Raw genomic sequence first — 21,751 nt, 5'->3', positions numbered from 1 at the left:
GCCACGGCCACAGCTCCTGGTCTGTAGAAATTCTAGAACTGCCACATGTGGCTACCACGGAGCACTTGAAATGTGGTTGGCCAGAACTAAGATGTGCTCTACATGCAAAATACACACCGGATTTTGAAGACTTGGTATAGAAAAAAAAGTAAAATATCTCATCAATAATTTTTTATATTGACTACAGGTTGGAATGATACTATTTTGGATACATGAGGCTAAAGAACATAAAGTTAATTTCACCCGTTTCTTTTTACTTTTGAAAATGTGGCTACTGGAACATTTTAAATTGACTGTGTGGCTTGTGATCTATTTCTGTTGGACAGGGCTGGTCTAGAGCCAATGCACAGGGGAAACAGCCCCCCCAGCCCCCCTTAGCCCCATGCCCATGACGGACACTGCTCGAACCTCAGGGCTGTGAGACACATAACTGTTGCCACAACACAGTCCACGAGGGAATCACTGGCCCCCTCGCCCCTGCCCAGTAGCCAGTGGGTGGGTAGGGGGAGGCCCAGAGAGGAGCTGCTTCCAGGGGATCCCTGTTCCCAGGAAGTAGCGGAGAGTCCAGCGCCTCATTCCCTGAGCTTCCTTCCCAGTGGATCTGATGGCCCCTTCTCCCTGGCAAATCAGAGAGGAGACACGAGCCTGGTGTTTTGGGGGGACAGTCTGTTGTTCCTACCTTGACATTCAGAGAGCAAACAGCCAAGAGGTCCGTGGCCAGGAGCTGGGAGGAGCCCTTCATCCTCTCTTCATCCTCCCAGGCCTGCGGAGATGACCATGATGCTTGGGGGAAGGTCATGTTTCTGGAGCTGGCTCTGAAGAGCAGCTCTCAAGACGTTGATGAGTGGATCAGGCACCACGTGGATTTCTCTGCTGACTGGCACCTCCCGGACAAATCTGGGGGAGCCCAGCCCAGGCAGGGTAGCTCAGAAGCATGTGACCTGTGCAGTCACACAGGGCTCGAGCTTAGAAGGGTCCCATGCTTGGCTTGATGCTCTGCTGATGTGTTCTTAAAATCCTTGATAATTTTTGAACAGGGAGCCTGCATTTTCATTCCACACTGGCCCTGCAAGCAGTGCTCTGAGCCCAGGGCTTCTCCGAACTGAACGTGCACCTGAATCACCAGAAGTTCTTGTTAAAATACAGATTCTCTGACCCAGGAGGTCTGGAGCAAGCCCCGAGCTTCTGCATTTCTGATGAGCTCTTGAGTGATGTTGCCCACACGTGGAGTGGCGAGCGAGGCTTCTAGGCCAGTGGTCTCTGCCCTGGCTGCACAACTCGCTCTGTCATCCTGGCTGGAGTGCAGTGCCACGATCATAGCTCACTGCAGCCTCGAACTCCTGGGCTCAAGCGATCTTCCTGCCTCAGCCTCCCACGCAGCTGGGAACACAGGCACGCGTCGCCACAGCCAGAATCAGCTAAGAAGCTTCTAAAAGTCACATGCACAGTCCCCACCCCAGACCAACTCAATCAGAATTACCTGGAGGGAGTTCGGCCATCAGTATGTTGTCAAAGCTTCCCAGGTGATTCCAATGTGCAACCAAGGCTTCGCGGGCAGCGCTTGTCAAACTTAAGGTGCACACAAATCACCTGGGGAGTTGAAAAATACTGATTTGATAGATCTGGGTGGAGCCAGGGACTCTACATTTCAAAAAGACTTTCACACCAGGTTGACGCTGCTCATTCCTGGACCACATTTTGAGTAGCAAGGCTCTTCACTCAGTATATTTCCTTTTGCAGTTAGTATCATCAGCATTGGAGTGAGGACAGAAAGAAAAGTCAGCACTAGGGTTTTCAGAGCCTCATCCGTGTCTGGATAGAGGACACTGAAAAAAATTAAACAAAGCCACAGATCCCACCACGTACACTTGTGCATGTTGTGCACTGCACAACTGTGCCACACCTGAGGGAGTCCATTCACATGTTTGTATAGTCATTATGCCAATTTTCCAGCAGATGGCAGTAGAGTATTGTAAGAAAGGAACACAAACGTTCACCAAGAGGCTCCATGAAGGTGGGCGTATGTGGTCTTTTGTGCCTGGCTTATCTCAGCAAGCATCTTTTTGAGGTTCAGCCGTGTTGTAGATGTTAACTTATACACCAACTGACACTGATCTTAAGTATAGAGCTCCACGAATGCGTAAATATCCGCATAATCACAGATCAAGATGTAGAGCATTTTCATCACCCCAGAAGGTTCTCTCCTGCTCCTTCCCAGTCGGTAACAACCCCTCTTTGCAGAGGTGACCAGTGTCACGACCTTTATAATCATAGATGACTTGTGCCTGTTCACGAACTTTCTATAAACGGAATCACACAGCAAATCCTTGCTCGTGTCTGGCCTGTTTCACGTAGCACAATACTTACCCGATTAATTCACGTCATCAGTGTATCAGTCGTTGGCTCTGTTCCTCTTGTTCTGTAGATTTTCATCTTATGAATATGTCACTGTTTGTTCACTGTCCTGTCGATGGAGACATTTGTGTTGTTCCACTGTATGACCATCGCACGCTTTGTTTATCCATTCTCCAGTTAGTGGACATTTGGGCCGCGTCCACGTTTTGGCTATTATAAATAATGCCGCCAGAAATGTACTTGTTTGTGTCTCCTGACGGTCGGATGAACTCAGCTCTTTTGGGCACACACCCAGGGGTAGAGCTGCTGGATGGGAGGGTAGGCACGTGTTTGGCTTTCGCAGATAGACTCTTCTAAGTGGGTGAACCAATTTATATCCCCACCAGCGACGCATGAGAGTTTCTTCCATCAACCACCCCCACCTCTGAAAACCAGTACAAGCTGATTCTCAGGCTTGATCGGGAGGTGCCCATGTCGCTAAGGGTCCGGGTAGGCATACCTGGCGACCGCAGTCTCCCCGGCAGGGTTTCCCAGCTTTCCGTGGTCCTCTGTCCTCTAACATGGTAGTCACTGTCTTAGTCTGGGCTTCCCCAGAAGCAGACACCGAGATAGATTCCAGTACAGGTGGCTTGTTGGGAAGTGGCCCCGGGAGACACCAGTGGGACAGTAGGACAGTCAGGCAGACAAGGGAAGAATGTCCTGGCAAGCCAGGGAGCGCCGAGGGCAACTGGAGATTGATCCCAGGGAGGGGGACTCCGGGAGCCAGAGCAGAACACGGGCCTCAGCGCCATCCACTTCCCGCAAGGAGCGAGAGAGCGGGGGTATTAACACACCAGCTCCAATCGGTCACTGGGCGGGGGTCAATTCTAGTCCCTTGCAGCCTGCCTTAGGGGTAAGCCAAGAAAGTGAAAGCCACCCTCGACTCCTTGCACCCCCGAGGCTAAGCACCTCGTTCTGTACTTTTCCTCCTAAGCCTCTCTCGGCTCTCTGTCTCCACACGGTCACTCCCATCCAGCCGCCAGCCAGCAGCGGAGGATCTCCCAGTGCCTGGGTTCTAACCTTGCCTCTGTCCCCCACTCCCTGTGTGACCTTGACCAACAGACCCTCCTCTCCTGGCCTCTACTTCCCCATCAGTCAAAAAGGGTCATGTTAGCACCCGCCTCCTAGGCTCGCTGGGAGGAGTCAATCAGTTCAGATCCACAAAACCCTTGCAACTGTGCCCGGCGTGGAGGACGTGTTCTGTGTTTTGTGATAAAAATGAGAACAATAATTGCAACCTTTTTACAATCATCCATGGCCCTCAGGATACATCCCAGACTCTGAAAGATGATTAACGGGACTCTGGCCAGTGTCACCTCCACCTGCCCCCTGGCGAGTGTGGCGTGGTAGCCCCCAGAAGATGCATTGGCCTGGAGCCTGTGGATGTGACTTTGTTTGGATGAAGAGTCTTTGCAGATGTGACTGAGTCATCCTGGATCACCCAGGTGAGCCCTGAGTCCGGCAACACATGTCCTTGCAAGAAGAGGAGGACAGACACAGGCAACGAGGCCACACGAAGACGGAGGTGGGGGTCAGAGCACGGCAGCCACAAGCCGAAAGCCAGGAGCCACCAGAGGCTGGAAGAAGCATGGCGGGACCCTCCCCAGAGCCTCCCGAGGGAGCATGGCCCTGCTGACACCTGCATCTCGGACTCCTCCAAACTGAGAGAACAAACTTCTGTTGGTTTAAGTCCCCCGGTTTTTAGTGGTTTGCTGCTGCGCCCTAGGAGGCTGGTACACTCTGTAATGAAGGGCTTAGGAACAAAGCGCCCAGCACTGGGTAGCTTAAAATAACAGAAATTCATGGAATCCATAGTCTGGAGGCTAGAAATGCAAAATCAAGGTGTCGGCAGGGCTGGTCCCTTCCGAGGGCTGCGAGGAGAATCTGTCCCGGGCCTCCCTCCGCCCCTCTGGTGGTTTGCGGGCAGCCTTTGGCTGCGGCTGCATCACTCCAGCCTCTGCGTCCTGCCCTCCCGCCTTGCCCCGTGTGTCTGTCTAGTCACGCTGACTCCCCCGATGCACGTCTCTGTGTCCACATTTCCCCTGAAGGACCCTGATCATACTGGATTTGCGCCCATCCTCATGACCTCATTTTAACTTGATCACCTCTGTAAAGACCCTGTTTCCAAACAAAGCCACGTTCTGAGGAACCAGGGGTTAGGACTTCAACTTCTCTTTTTCAGTAGTAAAGTTCAAGCCCAACAATATCCCATCCCCAAGCCCGTCACACTGTCCATTGGCAGTTCCCCGTGTAGATGCGGCTCTCGTGTGTCACCAACTTTTTGCACATGCTTGCTCCTCTGATGATGTGGCAAACATCTTCATTCTTCATTCTCAACAGTGCCACCTCCTCCAGGAAGTCTGCCCTGACCCCAAAAGGCCCAGGCTCACTGCCCACCATTTGTGCCTGCCATAGTGGCCGGTCATGGCATTTGCTGTGCAACAGGGAGACTGAGTCCTGGCCAGCGTGCTTGGATGCCTGGAGGACAAGGTCCACGTCTCTTGCTGTTGCTCATTCATTCTCTAAACCACTTTATTGAGGTCTGATTGACATGCTAGAAGCCGTACATATTTAACACGTACAACTTCATGAGGACACAGCCGTGAAACCATCACAAATCTATGCGGTAAAATATCCACCACCTCTGAAAGTTTCCTCCGCCCTGTTTATTACTGTTACTGTTATGTGTGTGTGATAACAACACTTAACGTAAGATCTACCCTCTTAGCAAATTGTAAGTAGACAACACAGCACCGTTAACTGCGGGCACTGTGAGCAACGGCTGATCTCTGGGGCTTTTCCATCTTGGACACCGGACACTTTGTCCCCTTTGACTAGTATCTCCTGGTTTCCCCACCGCCGCCCCCAGCCCTAGCAACCATCGTTCTACTCTCTGCTTCTGTGAGTTTGATTATTTTAAGTTCCCCATATAAGCGGCTTATTTCACTTATAGCACAATGTCCTTCAGCTTCATCTACGTTGTTGCAAATGGCAGGATTTCCTGACTGGCATTCCACTGTGTTCATGTGTCACATGTTCTTTCTCCATTTGCCTGTCGATGGACAATGGGTTGATTCCATGTCTTGGCTACTACAAATAGTCCTGCAGTGAACACCAGAGTGCGGACGTCTTTTCTAGATCCTGATGTCCATTTCTGCGGATATGTGCCTAGAAGCAGCGTTGCTGGATCACATGGTAGTTCTGTTTTTAATTTTTTGAGGAAGCTCCGCACTGGTTTTCATAATGCCTGCACCAATTTCCATTCTCACCAGCAACGTGCCAGGGTTCCCTTCCCGCCACAGCCCTGCCAACATGGACCTTTTGTTTTTTTATAACAGCCATCCTCACAGGTGTAAGGTGGTATCAGATTGCGGTTTTGATTTGCCTTTTCTTGATGATTAGTGACGTTGAACACCTTTTCACATCCCTGTTGGCCATTTGCATGTCTTCTTTGGAGAAATGTCTATTCAGGTCCTTTGCCCATTTTTCAATCAAGTTATTTGTGTTTTAGTTACCGGGTTGTAGGTCTCTCGTTGCTGCCTGCCCATTTTCCGGCTCTCCCCACCCGGCCTGCTGGAAGCAGGTGCTCAGTGACGAACTGTGGAATGCGCGATCGGTGAATGAGTGAGTGAGGCCGGGGCCTTTTCCGGGGTTCTCCGACCCTTTCCCTGCGGGGCTGTAGGGGACCTTCTAGCAGAGCCCAGCTAGCTTCAGAGCAGTCTGTCGGTCACAGACTCAGCCCAGCTACCCAGGTGCCCGCGCTGCCCAGCTCCAGGGAGTGCCATGCACGCTCTCCGTGACCGGAAGACAGCGTGCCCCAAAGTAGGCACTAGGGGAGGGGCACCCTGGAGAAGCGTGAGCTGGCCTGGGCAGGCCCCAGAGCTCAGCCTCTAAGAATCCAATCCATGCTGTCTTGCGGCTGCTTCCCCCAATTGCGGGATTTGCCTTGAAACTTCCCGATGAAAGCCTCTGCCCCCCAGCGGGGGACCCAGGTCTCTGCTGGACTCTCACGGGGCCCATGGGGGACTGGCACCATCAGCTGTGGGGTTTGCTGGGGTGGGGGTCATTGAGGTAGGGTCCTGGCACGGAACAGAGAGCCCTGGGGGCGGGGAGGGGGCAGGCAGCGTGCCAGGCTGGGTGATGACCAAGGCATTTGAGGGGCCAAGGACCTGGCAGCCGAGGGGAGCTGCCACCACCCCAGGGCTGAAGGGCTGAAGTGGGGGGGGGCGTGGTGCAGCTCAGCACGGGGGCAGGGGCTGGGGTGACATCAGGGGGCAGGGGGCAGGCGTACGCTGAGGCACCTGAGACCTAGCATTGGGCTGCTCCCAGGCTAAGGCTGAAGGGCCAAGTGCAGGCAGGTGTGCTCCCCTGAGAGCTGGCACCGTGGTGGGGGCTGAGCCCACAGAGGGAAGCAACTCCTGCCAGAAACGGGGGCGCAGAGGCTGGGAAGCCGCGGGGGAAGAAACCTGACCTGTTTCTCTTCCTCTTCCCCTTTCTCCAGCAAGTAACCTGCCTTCTCCAGGCCCAGCCAGCAAAGGAGCCCAGATGACACGGGGCAGAGCGGGGAGGGGGCTGAGGGCGACCCTCCATCTGATGGCGCTATGAACGCCCATTGGGAGCTGTGCTGGTGGGAAGGACCAGGGACGGAGCAGGTGCAAGTGTCTCACCGAGTGTGCACGTACGTGTACACCTGGAGCCGGCCATCATGAAGCCTCTGGCCTTCTGGCTGGAGGATGGGAGCTCCTGGACCCAAGGGCTTTTTGGACCATCCCACTTGATGTCCCTCCTTGGCGTGAGGACTGTCCTGCCACCCCTGCAAGTCCAGGGCCTCCTTGCACAACCGAGGTGGGCACACACTGGGTGACCGACACCCTGCCGTTCTCACAGGGCCACAGAGGCCTCCGGAGGGAGGCTGGCCAGGGCAGGGGGAAGGTGGGCAGAGGTGGAGCAGGAAGCAGAGGGGGCTGGATGGCGTGGGAGCAACGGGCCAGGGGACAGCAGGGAACAGCTCCAGCCACTGGGGAGAGACTGCCGAAGCCCGGCTTAGGGTGAGGAGACGGAGGACAGACACAGGCTTCCTGGAGTCACCTTGGCAGGCCAGCGAGGGGCAGGACACACCTCAGCTGAGGATCACTGGGCATTGGGGCCACCCCTGCTGAGCCGGGGAACGCTGGAAGGTGACCAGTTTGGGCAGCGGGGTGGAGATAAGGTGTTTCTTCTCGGACATGTCGAGTTTGCCTCTTGGGGGCATCTGGGAGAGGAGGGTGGGTCTAGGCTCTGGGGCGCAGGGAGCCCCGCACCAACCAGCAGCATCCGAACCTCCCGGAGTTTGTCAGAGATGCAGAGTCCCAGGCCCTGCCCAGCACCGCAGAATCAGAATCTGCATTTTTACAGGACCCTCGGTGGCCAGCACGTTCGTTTGATAAGCTCTGCGTGAGAGCGTCCTTAAGGCCTTGCTGAACACAGGACTGGCCTGGGTCTGGAGCACTGGTTCTCCCCTGGGCAGTGATTTTGTCCTTGTCCCCCAGGGGACACTGGGCAAGGTCTGGAGACATTTTGGTTGTCACAAATGGGGGTGGGGGGTGCCACTGGTGAGCAGAGGCTAGGGATGCTGTCCTGTCTTGCAACGAGCAGGATAACCCCCTGCAGCAAAGGGTCTGTCCCCCGTGGTCGGCAGAGTCCAGGAGGGGCCACGCAGAGGGCGTCCACCTGGGCCTGGGCTTTGCTCCCCCGCCCCGACCCCTGGTCCCCCGGCCCCTACGACACCGCACAGAAAGGCCACACACTGATGAGTCACTTACAGTTTATTTTTGCCTGAAAGTATTTCACATCTCTTTGTACACAGCTACGTGACAGTAGTATTAACCATCAGGAAAAGCAACAGTGCGAGGGGAAAAGGTGGCATGTCTTGTTTCTTCTTTTTATTTTTTTTTCTTTTTAAATTTTTTTTTTTTTTTTTTTTTTTTTTGCTTCTGCTTCTTCCTGCACCAGAGTGCTGTGAAGTACGGGACCAGAGGGGAGGAAAATAAAACCGAACAACAAAAACAACAACAACGGAGAACAAAACACAGAACGGAACACACTCACACACGCACACGAAATAAAACCTGGCACGGAAAATGAATTAAGACTGAAACCCAATTTCTTTTTTTTTTTCCTTTTTTAAAAAAATGAGGGCATAGTAGGGGGGTAATAAAGTCTACCTAGCAAAGTATAAAACGACAAAAGCATGGTTTCCATTGAGTAAGATTAAATATATATAAAACAATGACATTGACTGTGGGGTAGGTTTGGGGATGCCGGAGGGGGGAAGTATTTGTGCTAAACCAACAGAAAAAGGGGCTGGGGGGAGGGGGGACCCCAGATAAACCATGAACGGGCTGTTCTGTACAGTGAGGGCTTGTTAAGAAAAAGCCGACTGTTTATAAAAGAAACGGAGGTTGGTTTGTCTTCGGAGCAGGTGGGGGACGGAAGGAGCGTCTTCGTTGCAGTGGTCACATTTATGGGGGGTGGGCAGTCGGAGGTGACGTATCTCTCTTCTCCCAAGAGACCATGCAGAGAGGCGGGCATGCACGAGGGGCCACGTGAAGCACACGACGGCAGGGGGCCCATGGTGGCAGTCCTGGTCGGGACGGGGGACAGCAAAGGCGGGCGGAGATGGGGAACAGCTCTGTGACGGGCGGGCGGGGGCGGGCGGGGGCGGACGGGTGAGCACCCGCCTTCCCCGTCTGTAAGAAAGAGCTCGGGCCTCGGAGGAGCAAGACTACGCCGTGGGACCCCGCTTCTCCCTCCTCTCCCCAGCCGGACCCCACCCCACGAGGAAGCTGGAGACACCTGGAAATCAGAAACACGGTGGCGGGTGGGTGGGGGACAGACAGACAGACGGACGAGAGAGCATCAGCATATAGAATCCATTACGAAAAAGCAAGTAATTTTTCCAAGGAGGTTCTTTTTTTCCTGTCTCTCTCTTGTTTTTTGTCGGTTTGTTTCCTTTAAAAAAAATAACAACAGAACTACCACTAACCCGACAGCTGACCGGTTTATACAGCACTACACGCCAGGGGGGTGGGCGGGCGGGGAGGGAGGGTCAAAGACTTCATAAATAAGATAAGAGGCGGGTCCCAGACCCGCAATTTGTCAACATGTCTTAAATAGGTGCATTATTTAAATCTTATGTACAACAGGAATCACTTTGCATAGCAATGGTGAGAACACAGGATGGTGCAGTGACGTGACTGGGTCTTCTTGTCCCAGTGGCCTGGGTGGGGGCGAGTTCTCAGCTCAGCCCGGAGCCTCGAGGAAGGAGGAGGAAAGCATCCTTCGTCCGGCCCACAACAGTGGCAGCAGAGTTGACTTTTCCCACACAGCATTAAACACAAAGGCAAAGAAAATCCACAAAGGGTCCCCCCCATCCCAGGCCCTCCCCCCACCCCCTCCCCGACCCGCTGATGCTCCTCTTGTTGCTACAAAGTCCATTTTAGATCAGGTCAAAGGTTCCAATTATGAAGCTAAAAGAATTAGGCGGGGGCTGGGCGTGCTTGTGGACCCCTCCCCACCCCCTCCCCCCTCTGCCCCCAGAAAGACTCCCCCAACTATCTCACAGCCAGGGCGCCGGGGTGGACCCCAGGACCGGCTGTTCTACAGCTATTAGTCAAGAGTTGTTTTGTCGCAGTTGCAAACATCTTCCTGCCTCGAGCCGGGCGCTTCACCAGGCCTCCGTGTAGCGCACGTCCACCTCCTTCAGGTTGGGAAGCTTGGCCTGCGGAGCAGCAAGAAAGGTCCTTGTCACACGAAAGCCATTCCCTTCTGGGACCTGGCAGTGCCTGGCCCCACCTGCGCGGATGGCTGGGGGTCCCTGACATGCTCTCCCCGCCTGTGCTGTGGGCTCCCTGGGCTCCCGGAGGGCTGGGGGACCTTAGGCAGAGCACAGAGCAGGGGGGGTGTCCCCAAGAAACCAGCCAGCAGCTCGGGAAAGCGGGTGGCACGGATTCCACGCCCTCACTTCCGATGGCTTCGCATCTCTGGCTTCGCGGGCGGAAGGGCCAGGCTTTGAAGCTCTGCTACCTGCTGGCTGCGTGGCCCTGGGCAGATGACCCAGTCCCTCGCATGTGTGGAGTCATCTGAGCCTAGTCCCTGGCTCGAGGGACGGTGCTAGGGCTTTAACACCAAGTGCAAGGAAAGCCCAGGGTACCGTTATGTGCTCTACAAAAGGAACTATTGTTTTCTCGACAGCTGTGTTCCCGTCACTATCAGAGACACGCAGGGTGACAAACTGGATCCCAGTGTGCCCCAGGCCCTGGGGGGCAGCTTAGGCTCTCCCCACTCGGGCTCCCCCGACGTCGGCTCCACCACACGATTCCACCTGCTATTTCTCAGCGCCGTTTCCTGCGTTCTGTTCCTGCTACCCAGACCCTCCTTTCCTTCTTTTATAAACAGTTGGCTTTTTTCTTAGCATGCCTCTGCCGATCACGGGGGCAGCTGCCTCCTAACTGGTCTCCCGCCTCTACTTCTTCCCTCCCCGACTACCCGGTACACTGGCCAGCACGGTGTTTTAATGCATGCACACCCATGCACGTGTGCACACGCACACGCCACACATGCACGAACACACGTGCACACAATTCCTCACTGCCGCTCTCCTGTGCTCCACCACTCTCGGCAGCTCCCCCTGCCCGGACGGAGGTTACAGGCTGGGGACCTGCAGTGGCCAGCGTGGTGCCATGAGGCACATTAAGGCCTTTCAAAAACAGGAGGCTGCACAGAAGAATCTAGATTTCCATGTTCTCTGGAAAAACAAGAAGGTCTGGCCAGACTGGGCAGTGAACTACGCGGCTTTGCCTGCCTGGCACGGGGTGGAGGCCTCCTCCCCTGATGGACATGCAGTCCCCAGTGTGCCCCAGAGTCCCCCCGGCGTGAAGGCTGGTCAAAGGCCAGCACCATCGGTCGGTGCCGTCTCTCTCCCCCATGTGTGAAAATAAAAAAAATCAACTGAATGTGATTTTTCTTCCCAAGGCTTCCCCCCTCCTGCCTGGTCTCAGTGGCGCTTGGATTTGGGGCTCTCTGAACTCGGGGCGCTCCAGGCTGTGCTTCCCAGCTTCAGTGAGGGTGCAATGGACACGACAGGCCCGGGCCCCGGCCTCTGCATTCCTGACGCCCCGAGTGATGCCCATGGCGGGTCTGCAGCCCCCACTTGGAGTTGTGTTCTCTAAGCTCCTCGGGGGGCACTCTGCCACCTGTGCCCGCGTCCCTCCCTGCATCCCCTGCCTCCTCCCTTGGATCCTGCCCTTTGCTGACCATCCCCTCCTCGCTGACCCCCCTGAGCCCTGGGCCTGCCTCGGTTCGCTGTGCTTGTCTGTGCCTGCCAGGACGGAGCGTCCTCCTGGATCATGGCAGCCGCACCTCAGTGTCCCCAACCCCAGCAGCCTGGCACACGGGAGCTGCTCCGAACGCATCTGGAGGCCTGGCCAGGGTGCACGCCCTGCCACCGGACGCCTGGCAGAGCGGGAGGTGGCGACTGGCAGGGGCGGCCCTGAGTCCGTGCTGGTGGTGGACCTCGGCCAAGGGCTGCCGGAGGATTCCCTCTAAGTGGCTTCCAGGGTGCAAAAAGGTGCCAGCGCGGCTCGTGGGCGCCACCTGTGCCTTCTTGCCTTCAGGCCCAGCCCTGCCCCAGTGGGGCACTGACCCTCTGCCAGCCTCGCCTGCTCCTTCTGGGGCCGCTGGCACAGGCCCAGGAGGGCGGCGTGGCAGGAGGCCGCTGAATGCCCGGCTCCTCCAACCTCCCCAGGACGTGCTTTTCTGACAAAGCGCCCTCCTTCCGCCACTCTGCTCTCCCTTCCGTCCCCGACTGGTCTCGCCCGCCCAGCGCAGACCCCGGCGTGGCCCTCCCGGCAGCCGCTCTTGCTCCCTCTCAAAAAATCTACTTGCCACCGACAGCCAGAGCGCCTTTTACAAGCGAAACGCACGGCCCTGCTGAGACATACAGGGCTTTCCCAGCTAGCTCAGCCTGTCCCCTCTGTCACTGCCTGTGTTTGCCGCAAGGTCAGGTCCCGCCGAACTTTTCTGCCGCGGGACCTTTGCTCTTCCTCTTGGCCCTGCATCTCCCGTTGGAGCTTGGGTTTCAGCTCCTGTGGCCTCTTCTTCAAAGAAACGTCCCTGACTGTCTCACGCCACACAGGCCTCCCTGTGTCCCACCTATTAACTCCCTGCTGGCTTCCTCCCTCTTCACGGCTCCTCTCAACCCGACTTCACCACCCACCTTCCCGCTGGAGCAGCAGCCGCCTTCCCTGGGGACCAGGCCCGGCCAGGGCGGGCACTGGCACGGGTGCCGGCCGACAGGGACGGAGGGAGGAATTACCTTCAGATCCTCGTAGGTGTCGGCCGAGAGCTTGGTGCTGTTCATGTTTAAACTGCAGAGACTCTTCATGGCTGCACGAGGACAGACAGACAGACACAGAAGTCAGGTCGCAGAGAGCCTGCAGGGGCAGCTGCGGGTGTGGGACGGTCCCCCTGGCAGGGCTGACCGCAGGTACCCAGCCCCCGCGCAGGAGATGGGTGCAGAGGGGGTTTCGTGGGCACGGCAGGGCGGGCGCCCACTCGGCACAGAGTATCTCCTTCAGGCGTGAGCCGGTCTGAACTGAGTCTGTTCTCTTCCCAGCCACCCTCCCTTCCTGTCCCTCCGTCACGTCCCTTCGCTGTCCGCACCAGCCCGGCCAGGCCCGGGCCTTCCCCCAAGGGAACCCTGGAAACCCTCCCAGTAGCTGCTGACTCAGGCCCAGCTTCTCGAAAGCAAGCCTCGGCCCTCGGCCCGTGCCGGTCACGCGGGGAGCGGATGCCCTCGCTGGCTGGCAGATGCGCCGACGGAGGGAGCCGGTGCAGGGACCAGGAATCTGCGCGGTTAATCAGGACACGCTCACCCCCCACCCCCGTGTGACTCCGGTGGACATGTCCAAGGGGCACATCTGCAGAGACCCAGCTGCAAACCTCACTGTCTGCCTCCACTGACCCGGGCGCCTGCCCCCATCTCCCAAGCCGTCCGGAACTTGCCAGCGGCCTGGCAGGACTCGAGGCCTCTGTTCACACCGCCGCCCACCCCCGCCTGGCCGACTCTGATGAAGCCACCTTCGCACCCAGACCTGGCGCTGCCTCCCGGGAAGCCTTCTCTGACCCCTCCCAGCTACACCAACGGGTCTGAAAATGGGCAAGCTGGTCAAACGCAGACCTCGGGCTCAGCGCCCCCGAGATTACAGCCCAGCAGATCAGGGCTGGGCACAGGACACAGTATTTCTGGGTTCCGTGTTTTGCGGGGCCTTCTGTTTTGGTGGCACTTGGGCATAGGGACCGTCGGGCACCCGGGTAACACGCGGCGTCTGCGCCAGGAGGTGGGGGGGCTCGTGAATGTGCATTTCCCACCAGCTCCCAGGGGTGCCGCCACTGCCAGTCGGGGGACCACAGTGGCGATGTCCCAGGAGCACTGTCCTTGCCCTCAGTCCCTTGGTGGACTGTGAGTGTCAGGAGGCCACGGGCCGGCCCCACTCACTTTTTGTTTCCTCTAGACCACAAGCTCCACGAGGACAGAGACACATTTGCCCTTTGTTTTGCTCCGGGTGTGCGGGGGACACGTGCGCAGCGAACGAGGGAATCTCTGTTTCCCGGCAGTGCTCGCTGGGAAGCTGGCGCTCGGGCCAAGTTCGCGGACGGGAGGACCAGTGAGGCGGCCCGAGGTACTCACAGCTCAGGGCCAGCAGGCCGGCGTCGGTGACCGGGGTCTCGCACAGGTTCAGCACCTGCAGCATGGTGAGGTGTTCCGACAGGAGCCGCAGGCCGGCGTCTCCGAACTGTGGGCACAGAAACCCGCAGCCCTGTCCAGGCCAGCCCGGGACACGATGCCGGGGCTGGGGCAGAGGCGGAGAAAGGGGCCGGGGACAGAGACGTGGCCCGCCAAGACCCGGGGGCTGGGCTGCTCTCATATCTGCAAAGGATCCCACGTGGGCCAGGCAAGGACAGGCTCTGGGAGTTAGTTTCGCCTCCATCAAGGAGGGATTTGAACTCAGTGGCTCCCAAGCTGCCGGATGGCACCTTGGTGGCTTCTCCCGCTGGATGGGACAGTGGGAAGTGTAGGGCTAGGCCCGGAGGCTGCTGGGACTGGCCCCGGGCTGTCTTCTGCAAGACCAGGGCAGCAGCAGAACCCAGGCCCACGGGCACGGAGCAAGGACCACAGAAGCTGCCCTGTGCCGACTGCGTGGCAGCTCAGCGGATACGGAGCCCGGGCTCAGCGGGCGTTACCACGACACGAAGACCCGCAAGCCACCTGTGCGCGCCCCAGCAGTGAGAGCCAGCTCACGGCTCGGCCCCTGCCTGGACCTCAGGACTCTAGTGCTGGGCATGTCCTTGCCCTGGGCCTCAGCATTTCCAACTGAGAAATGGGCCACTGGGCCTCGTGAAGGTGTCGGCCTCTGGCCTGGGGGAGTGGGCACTGAGCCCCAGGGAGGGGAGTGTGGCCATCAGTGGCCGGGCCCCTGGGCTCTGGGCAGAAAGGCCAGACACAGAGGGGGTGCAGCCAGCAGGAGGGCGAGGGGTGCGGCAGGGAGGAGGGTGAGGGGTGCAGGGAGGAGGGTGAGGCGTGCAGCAGGGAGGAGGGCGCAGGTGGGAGGATGTACCTGGGTGGACCACAGGTTCAGCTGCTTGAGAGAAGGCAGTTTGATGAGGTGCTCAGCGCAGGCACTGGTTACATTGGTGAAGGCCAAACTGAGGTTCTCCAGGTTTCCGAAGGAGCCAGAGCTCAGCAAACGAGCCAAGTCAGCGTCCTGCGAGCGACAGGCAGGCGGGGTCTCTGGGCAGCCCCGGGGCTGCTGGCAGCTCCCTGAGGCACTGAGCCCTCCCACCTCCTCTCCTGGCAACAGGGCACTCGCCCGTGCCCTGCGAGAGCTGTTCCTGGGGGCGGCAAGTCCCCAGGCACTGAGGTGACGGCACGGCCCAGAGGGCTGGGCCAAAGGGGGATGTCAGGGAGGGAAGGGCTGCCCCACGCCCGAGGTGACAGCTGCCAGGCGGAGGAGAAAGCCCTCGGTGCTGTGACTCACACCCTGAGTCACCAACTGGGATGTTCCAAGGCCACGTTCCTCCCACAGCGTGTGTGTGTGTCTGTGCGTGTGACGGGCTGCCTCACTCTCCTGGGCAGGGCTCGTGCCCATTTCCCACATGCAAACACTGAGGCCACACTCAACTCTAGTGGCTGAAGAGATCAGCAGACGACTGAGCACCAGCCCCTGAAGTTCTAGAGGGCAATGTCCATTCCCCCTTCCATCCTTGAGCGTCCGCTGCCCTGAATTAAGGCTGATTTACCAGCCTCCCTTGCAGCTAGGTGTGGCCCCACGTGCTAAACCCGGACAATGAGATGTAAGTGGGTGTGTCAAGTGGAACCTCCAGGAAGGTTCTTAAAGAGAAGGGGTGTGTTCTTTGCCTCTTCCTCCTTCCTGCTGGCTGGAACGGAGGTAAGGTGGCTGGAGCTTGAGCAGCCCTCTTGGTCCATGAGGCAGAAGCCACATGTGAAGCACAACAGGGAAGTAGAATGTTAAGAAATAAAATCCCTGAAGACCTTGTGAAATAGGAATGGTGAGATACACGTATCTCACAGGGTTGTGAAGACAAAATGAACTAACAGTACAGTGTATGGCGCATAAATGCTCCATGTTATTATTACCATTAGTATTAACAAAAACTAGTTACATGGTAACATCATTATCATAATATCAATATCAATCTTTATCATAATATTTCAATGCTCTCTTTGGTTTTCATTTCTCTTCCTGCAACGCAGTGACCTCCTGGAAGAGCTGGCCTGTCAGGTACCAGGGGTCCCTGTTCCCTTCCCCCCCCACCTCCCACAGCACTGTCCGCTGCTCTCCAGCAGGGAGGACCAGCCCCCGCCCGCCCCCCGGAGAGAAGCCACCCACTCACTGTGGACTTGGAGGGCAGTGTCAGCCTGGTGGGCCCACCTTTCCTTTGCTGCAACAGAAACCGGACTGGTTACTACCCGCTCTTTCCCCGAGTCTCCACCCTGCCCCTCCACCCCTGTAAACGCTGCCCAGGGAGCCGCCGCTATTTTCTTGGTGGCAGAAGACACCACGGTGGTCCTGGTCTCAGGGGCAGATCCCGAGACGAGGTCTGAGCGCAGGCGGTTTATCAGGGAGGTGGTCCCATGCAACAGCAGTGGGGAGTGGGGCAGGAGACTGTGGACATCCCCTCTGGAAGGGGGCGTTATCAATCCAGCGATTACCAGGGGCACCAGCGCCAGATCCCCTGGGGCCTCCAGGCAATGACGGACAAGCCACATCTCAGAGATTCGGCGACAGCCCACCCACGCGTGAGGGACCGGGGTGTTTATAACCCTCTCTCAGGAGCCAGTGGCTGAGGCTTGCTCCAGATCAGGGGCAAGAACCTCCACCGCCCTATCCTGCTGTGCACACGCGTGTGCATGCATTCGCATGGACGGAGGAAGCCTTCGGCAGAGGTGTGGGTGCTGGCATCTGTAAGGCGGGCCCCAGGCACTGACAGCGGGACAGGATCCAGTCCTGGCCAGGCCAGTGTGAGCTGTGTGACTCTGGGCCAGCTGCTTTACCTCTCTGTGCCTCTCTCTGATCACCCGGGAAGCGGCAGGTATTAATCCCGACCTACCTGGGTTGGAGGATATTCAGCGAGATGGGGCCACACAGGTGCAGGTGACAGTTCTGGGCTCTGCCCCGCTGCACTCCCGAGTGCTCGCCCTGGCCCCCCGGCCCAGCGCCCCCGGGACGGCTCGGTGGCCGATGACTCACCAGCTCCTTCAGCTCCCGCTGGCGGTCGCACAGCTGCTCGTACATGCGCTTCCCCACGTCCGTGCTCTCCAGGGTCGAGATGATCTGCAGCTGGGTGTCGTTGTTGTCGATGATGTTGTACTCCAGCATCAAGCACAGGATCTGCCCGGAACCACAGTGCACGTCACGGCCCGGCCGCGGCCCCAGGCGAGGCGCTCGGCCCATCTGGCAACCCCCCGGGAGCCCGTAAGCTGAGCACGCTCTGGGCGCCCCAGCGGCTGCATTTAGAAAACCAGCAACCCTGCTCTCCCCTCCCTGCATCCCTGGCTGTGCGACATTCAGCGAATCACGCGCCAGCTTCCCGTCGTACAACGGGAACCTCGGTGCACGTGCTGAGTGCGGGATTGGGGCATGCCAGGCCCCCGAGTGGCGGAAGAGAGCCCCAAAGAGCCCTTGTGCTGTCCCCAGTTCTTCCCCCAGTGAGTGGCACAGGGGAGGTGCTCCAGAGAAGCCGCCTGGCCAGGCTGGAGCCCGGGGCACACCCACCACAGGCTGCCTCCAGGACGGCCTCGTGCTGCACACGCTGCTCTCCTGCCCAGGCCAACATGCTGAACAGCCCTGCCTCGACTCCTTTCCAGTGACGACTTCTTTTTTTTAAGACAGGGTCTTGCTATGTTGCCCAGGCTGGTCTCAACCCCCTTGGGCTTAAGCAATTCTCCTGCCTCAGTCTCCTGACGAGCTGGGACTACAAGTGCCACCATGCCTGGCTCTCCCCGTAGTGACTGCTCACTTGCCAAGGACAGCCCGCCCAGCCTAAGCCCCGTAGCTCCTCTCGTCTGTCTCCTGCTCCCCGCCCAACCCTCTCCCACCACCCAAGTCCCCGTCACAGGGCAGTCAGTACTAAATCCAAACTCCTCGCCACACCTCAGGCAACTACCGGGCTCTTCATGCATGTTCAGCAGGATCCCAACCCCTCACCCTGGTTCACTATGGTCCAGCCACCTGGCCTCCACCAAGCCTCTGCCTGCCGCAGGGCCTTGGCACATGCTGCCCCCGTGGCCGGCCCCGCTCCTGCCTTCCTGCGGACTCCTCCTCAGTTCTCCAACCTCACTGGACCTCTCCTTCCATGAGGTGGTTTAAAACATGCCTGCCAATTCTCAGACGCTCTACCCACCGAAAGCTGAAGTCTCATTTCCACACCTTTGACTAAGGGCCAGCTTGGTGGCTCACTTCCAGAGGGGAGGATATGGGGGACGTGAGCCACCCGCCTCCTGAGGACAAGTTAATAAGGTGACATGGCTTCTGCCTAGTTTCTCTCAGGACCATTGCTCTGAGCCCCAGGCTCCTGGGGACTTTGGAGGGGGACACGGGGAGACAGAGGAGCAGGGAAGGAGCTGGGGAGGGTGCCGTGAGGGAGCTCGGGGGTGTGCTTCTCGGCAGGTGAGCAGGCCGCCCCGAGGCCACACGTGGAGGGGCTGGGGCACCCCCGCTGCTCCAGCCTCACTGTCTGAGTCCCCTTAGGCCAACGCAGGGACTCTGGAGATGGCCTGACCCAGTCCCATCTGCCTGCGACCACACGAGACCTCGGGTGAGAACGGCTTGGCTGTGCCTCGGCACCCCAAGACCCACGAGGAAAACAAATGAGTGTCGTGATTCTAAAGCCCCCACAGGGGTGGCTGTCACACCACAACAGACGAACAACAGAAACCTCCGCGACCCCTCTGACCGACACGCTGGCCCGCCGCCCTCCCATAACCGCTCTCGGCTCCCGGAGCTCCTCAATCCACAAGGACGAAGGGACGGACGGCCGGCTGGTGGCCCTGCCGGGGCCTCGGGCTGGCGCTTACCTCCACCATGGTCTGGTTCCCTCTCAGCGCCAGGAGCATGCAGGGTCCCAGCTTGTTTTCCGCCAGGGAGAGCAGGAATTTTTTGGTCTTGTAACAGGAGCCCATGAGGATATGCACCTGAGGGGCAAGAGGGCTCAGGTGAAGGGACGGGGACGCTGGGGCCACAGCCCCGGGCGCAGGCTCCAACAGGCCGGCAGGAGCGTGAGCCTGGGAGACGTTCCAGAGACCGGCCCACGCCCTCCCGGACAGCGCGGTGCTCTGCGATCACCAGATCCGCCAACGCCACCCCATGGGGACGGGCCTCGAGGATGCGATGCTGGGTGACACTGGCCAGTCACAGAAGGACAAATAGGATCTGACTCCTCTTACGTGAGGTACCTGAAACAGGCAAACTCACGGAGACGGAAGGTAACATGCTGCTGCCGGGGCCCGGGGCCGGGGCGGCGGGAGTCAGTGTTTCCCGGGGCCGAGTCTCGGCTCGGGACGGCGAGCGAGCTCTGCACGCGGCTGCTGGTGACAGACGGCGTGACTGTGTTTCATGCCACTGAACTGCACCCTTAAAAATGGCTAAAATGGCAACTTTTATGTTATGTGTATTTTATCACAATTAAAAAGCCCCCTGCCCAGCTCCCCTCAAGCGTCTGCTGACATTGGTCCTCTGAGTTCCTAGCGCTGTTGGAACCAGGGGGAAATTTCTGGGTGGCCCTCACGTGGAGGGTACGCGTGTGTGGGATGGGGCTGCCCTGCCAAGCCCTCTGCGGGCTCCGCGGGGTGTTTCGGGAGACCACCTGCCCCAGACACCCAAGAACTGGCAAACTCTGCTCCATCTTGGGGTACGTGTGGGGAGGTCTTTCTTTCTGGTCTGTGGGGCGTGGGGTCCCAAGGGCAGGGGTCTCCAACCACCCAGCTCGGGGAGGCCCAGACATCCTGCTGGTCTTCCTCCCACCGCACACAATGGCAAACGCCCTTCGGTGGTTGGACACGGCAGCCTGATCCAGGGATGGCTTCCTCGCCATGTGTCTCCATGGAAACAACGCATTTCCATCCCAGTGGCCGCCTGCTTCCTTCCCCGGGCGTGTTTTTTCCGCTCCATCATTAACAACCCTGGCATACAAATGCAATCTCTCGGCGGGGAAGCTGCCAGCTCCCCGAGCTCTCCCTCACCGAGTCCCCGCAGCAAGGGGTGGGGGACTGCTGAGCGTTGCCATGGTGAGGCTGTGACATCAGAGGAGAACCCTTGAGAGGCGGCTGTGCACCCGCAGCCAGGGAGGGCGTAAGGAAAGGGGCCTAAAAATAAGCCCCCTTCCAGAATGGCTCCCAAGGCAGCGCCTAGATTTGTCGTCCCTGTCAGACATCTCTGCGGAGATCGCTGCGGAGAGCTCTGTGAAGCGCTCGCCCCGCTAACCGCTAACCGGCCGCCCAGAGAGACGAGAATCACCACCGGGAGAGAATCACCACCGCGTCATTCCCGCACGACTACGCCGCCGCCTGGCACCTCCCATCTGCTGCATCTCTGACCCGCCCCGGGGGAGGGGGAGCTTGTGTCCCTTTACTACCGGAGGGAGGCGCGTGACCTCGGCCAACGGCTGGAAACAGGAGGCCTGTGTGCCCTCAAGCAAGTCCCTGAACCTCTCTGGGCCTGTTTCAACACAGGAGTAATGATGCAATACGGTTGCTGTAAAGGTTAAAAAGGGTGGTGCCTGTGAAGTGTCTGACACAAAGAAAGTGCCAGAAGTCACCATGGATGCAGTTATTGGTTTGGTGACCTCGGACCTTTCGTTGCAGTGGGACGATCACCCTGACCTTGACGCCTGACTGCAAGGATGAAATGAGCTGGGGGACTCGTGGTGCCGTCTAGGATCCCTTGTACCTAACACCACGACAATTAACCGTGTGATCTCAGGCAGTTAACGCCTGGGCTTCGGCCGCCGTGTCTATAAAATGGGGTAAAGCCTGTGTCCCCTCTGCACTGACTGAGACTGACAGAGAGTGGGACCGTGCAGCTCTCGGCTTGGAGCCTCTCAGAGAAGACACGTGCAAGTGACAGCTGTGGCCGTGTTGTCACCGCCACGCTCACAGCATCGTGTCAGCCCGGGGACTCCCGGCTGGCCCCTGTGGGCTGGGGCAGCTAAGCGGTTACTCGGGAGGGGCAGGCCCTGTGTCTGCCAGGGGCCCCCCAGCCTGGGGCGAAGCACGCAGCCCCTGGCGGGCCCGGGCCGTGTACCATGCTGGCGAACAGCTCCCCGTCGTCGTCACAGGCCACCCCTCCGGGGCTGTAGAGCTGGAACCAGCCGTCCTTGCCGGCCCGCACGCTCAGCAGGCACGAGTGGACCTGCCGGACAGAGGACAGACACAGCCAGTCAGTTTCACACAGCCCTGGCGACAACGGTGACCATGATGCCTACTCACTAATGCTAAAGGCTTGGGCAGGTCCCGTGGTTAAGAAACTTGTTAAATTTTGTTTTGTCCAGCAGCTCCCAAGCCTTCCACAAAATTCCATGAAAGACCTTTTGGGAAACATCGTGGTCTCCTCGCTAGGGACTGCCAGCCACCCGCCATCGGTGCTGGCTGTGTGGCCACCCCGGAGGAGGCAGGCCTGTGCTGCACCAGGGCAGGGGACGCCCAAAGCAGCTGCCCAGACGCAGCCCCCTGCCCTGTGCCCTCCGGGCGGGGCCACTGCCTGTGTCTAACTCTCTGTTCTGTCTCTGCGTCTCTAACTCC

The 21,751-nt window shown here is 58.5% G+C and overlaps 1 protein-coding gene across 1 annotated transcript in view; it reads right to left on the bottom strand.

Annotated features, from left to right (window-relative positions):
* Positions 1-8,815: 8,815 nt before the first annotated feature.
* CMIP (c-Maf inducing protein) overlaps positions 8,816-21,751 on the bottom strand; it is a 229,743-nt gene continuing 216,807 nt past the window's right edge. The window contains exons 14-21 of the mRNA XM_069456581.1: positions 21,255-21,362; positions 19,031-19,147; positions 17,205-17,345; positions 16,348-16,395; positions 15,051-15,197; positions 14,123-14,228; positions 12,749-12,819; positions 8,816-10,153 (exon numbers count right to left, since the gene is read on the bottom strand). Coding sequence (XP_069312682.1) covers positions 10,100-10,153; positions 12,749-12,819; positions 14,123-14,228; positions 15,051-15,197; positions 16,348-16,395; positions 17,205-17,345; positions 19,031-19,147; positions 21,255-21,362 — 792 coding nt within the window. The 3' untranslated portion in view covers positions 8,816-10,099. The remainder of the gene's footprint in view (positions 10,154-12,748; positions 12,820-14,122; positions 14,229-15,050; positions 15,198-16,347; positions 16,396-17,204; positions 17,346-19,030; positions 19,148-21,254; positions 21,363-21,751) is intronic.

This window comes from Eulemur rufifrons, chromosome 23 (assembly GCF_041146395.1).
Source record: "Eulemur rufifrons isolate Redbay chromosome 23, OSU_ERuf_1, whole genome shotgun sequence".
Taxonomy (NCBI): domain Eukaryota; kingdom Metazoa; phylum Chordata; class Mammalia; order Primates; family Lemuridae; genus Eulemur; species Eulemur rufifrons.
Note: the sequence above shows the minus strand (reverse complement) of the source record. Positions and strands in the feature narration are given on the sequence as shown.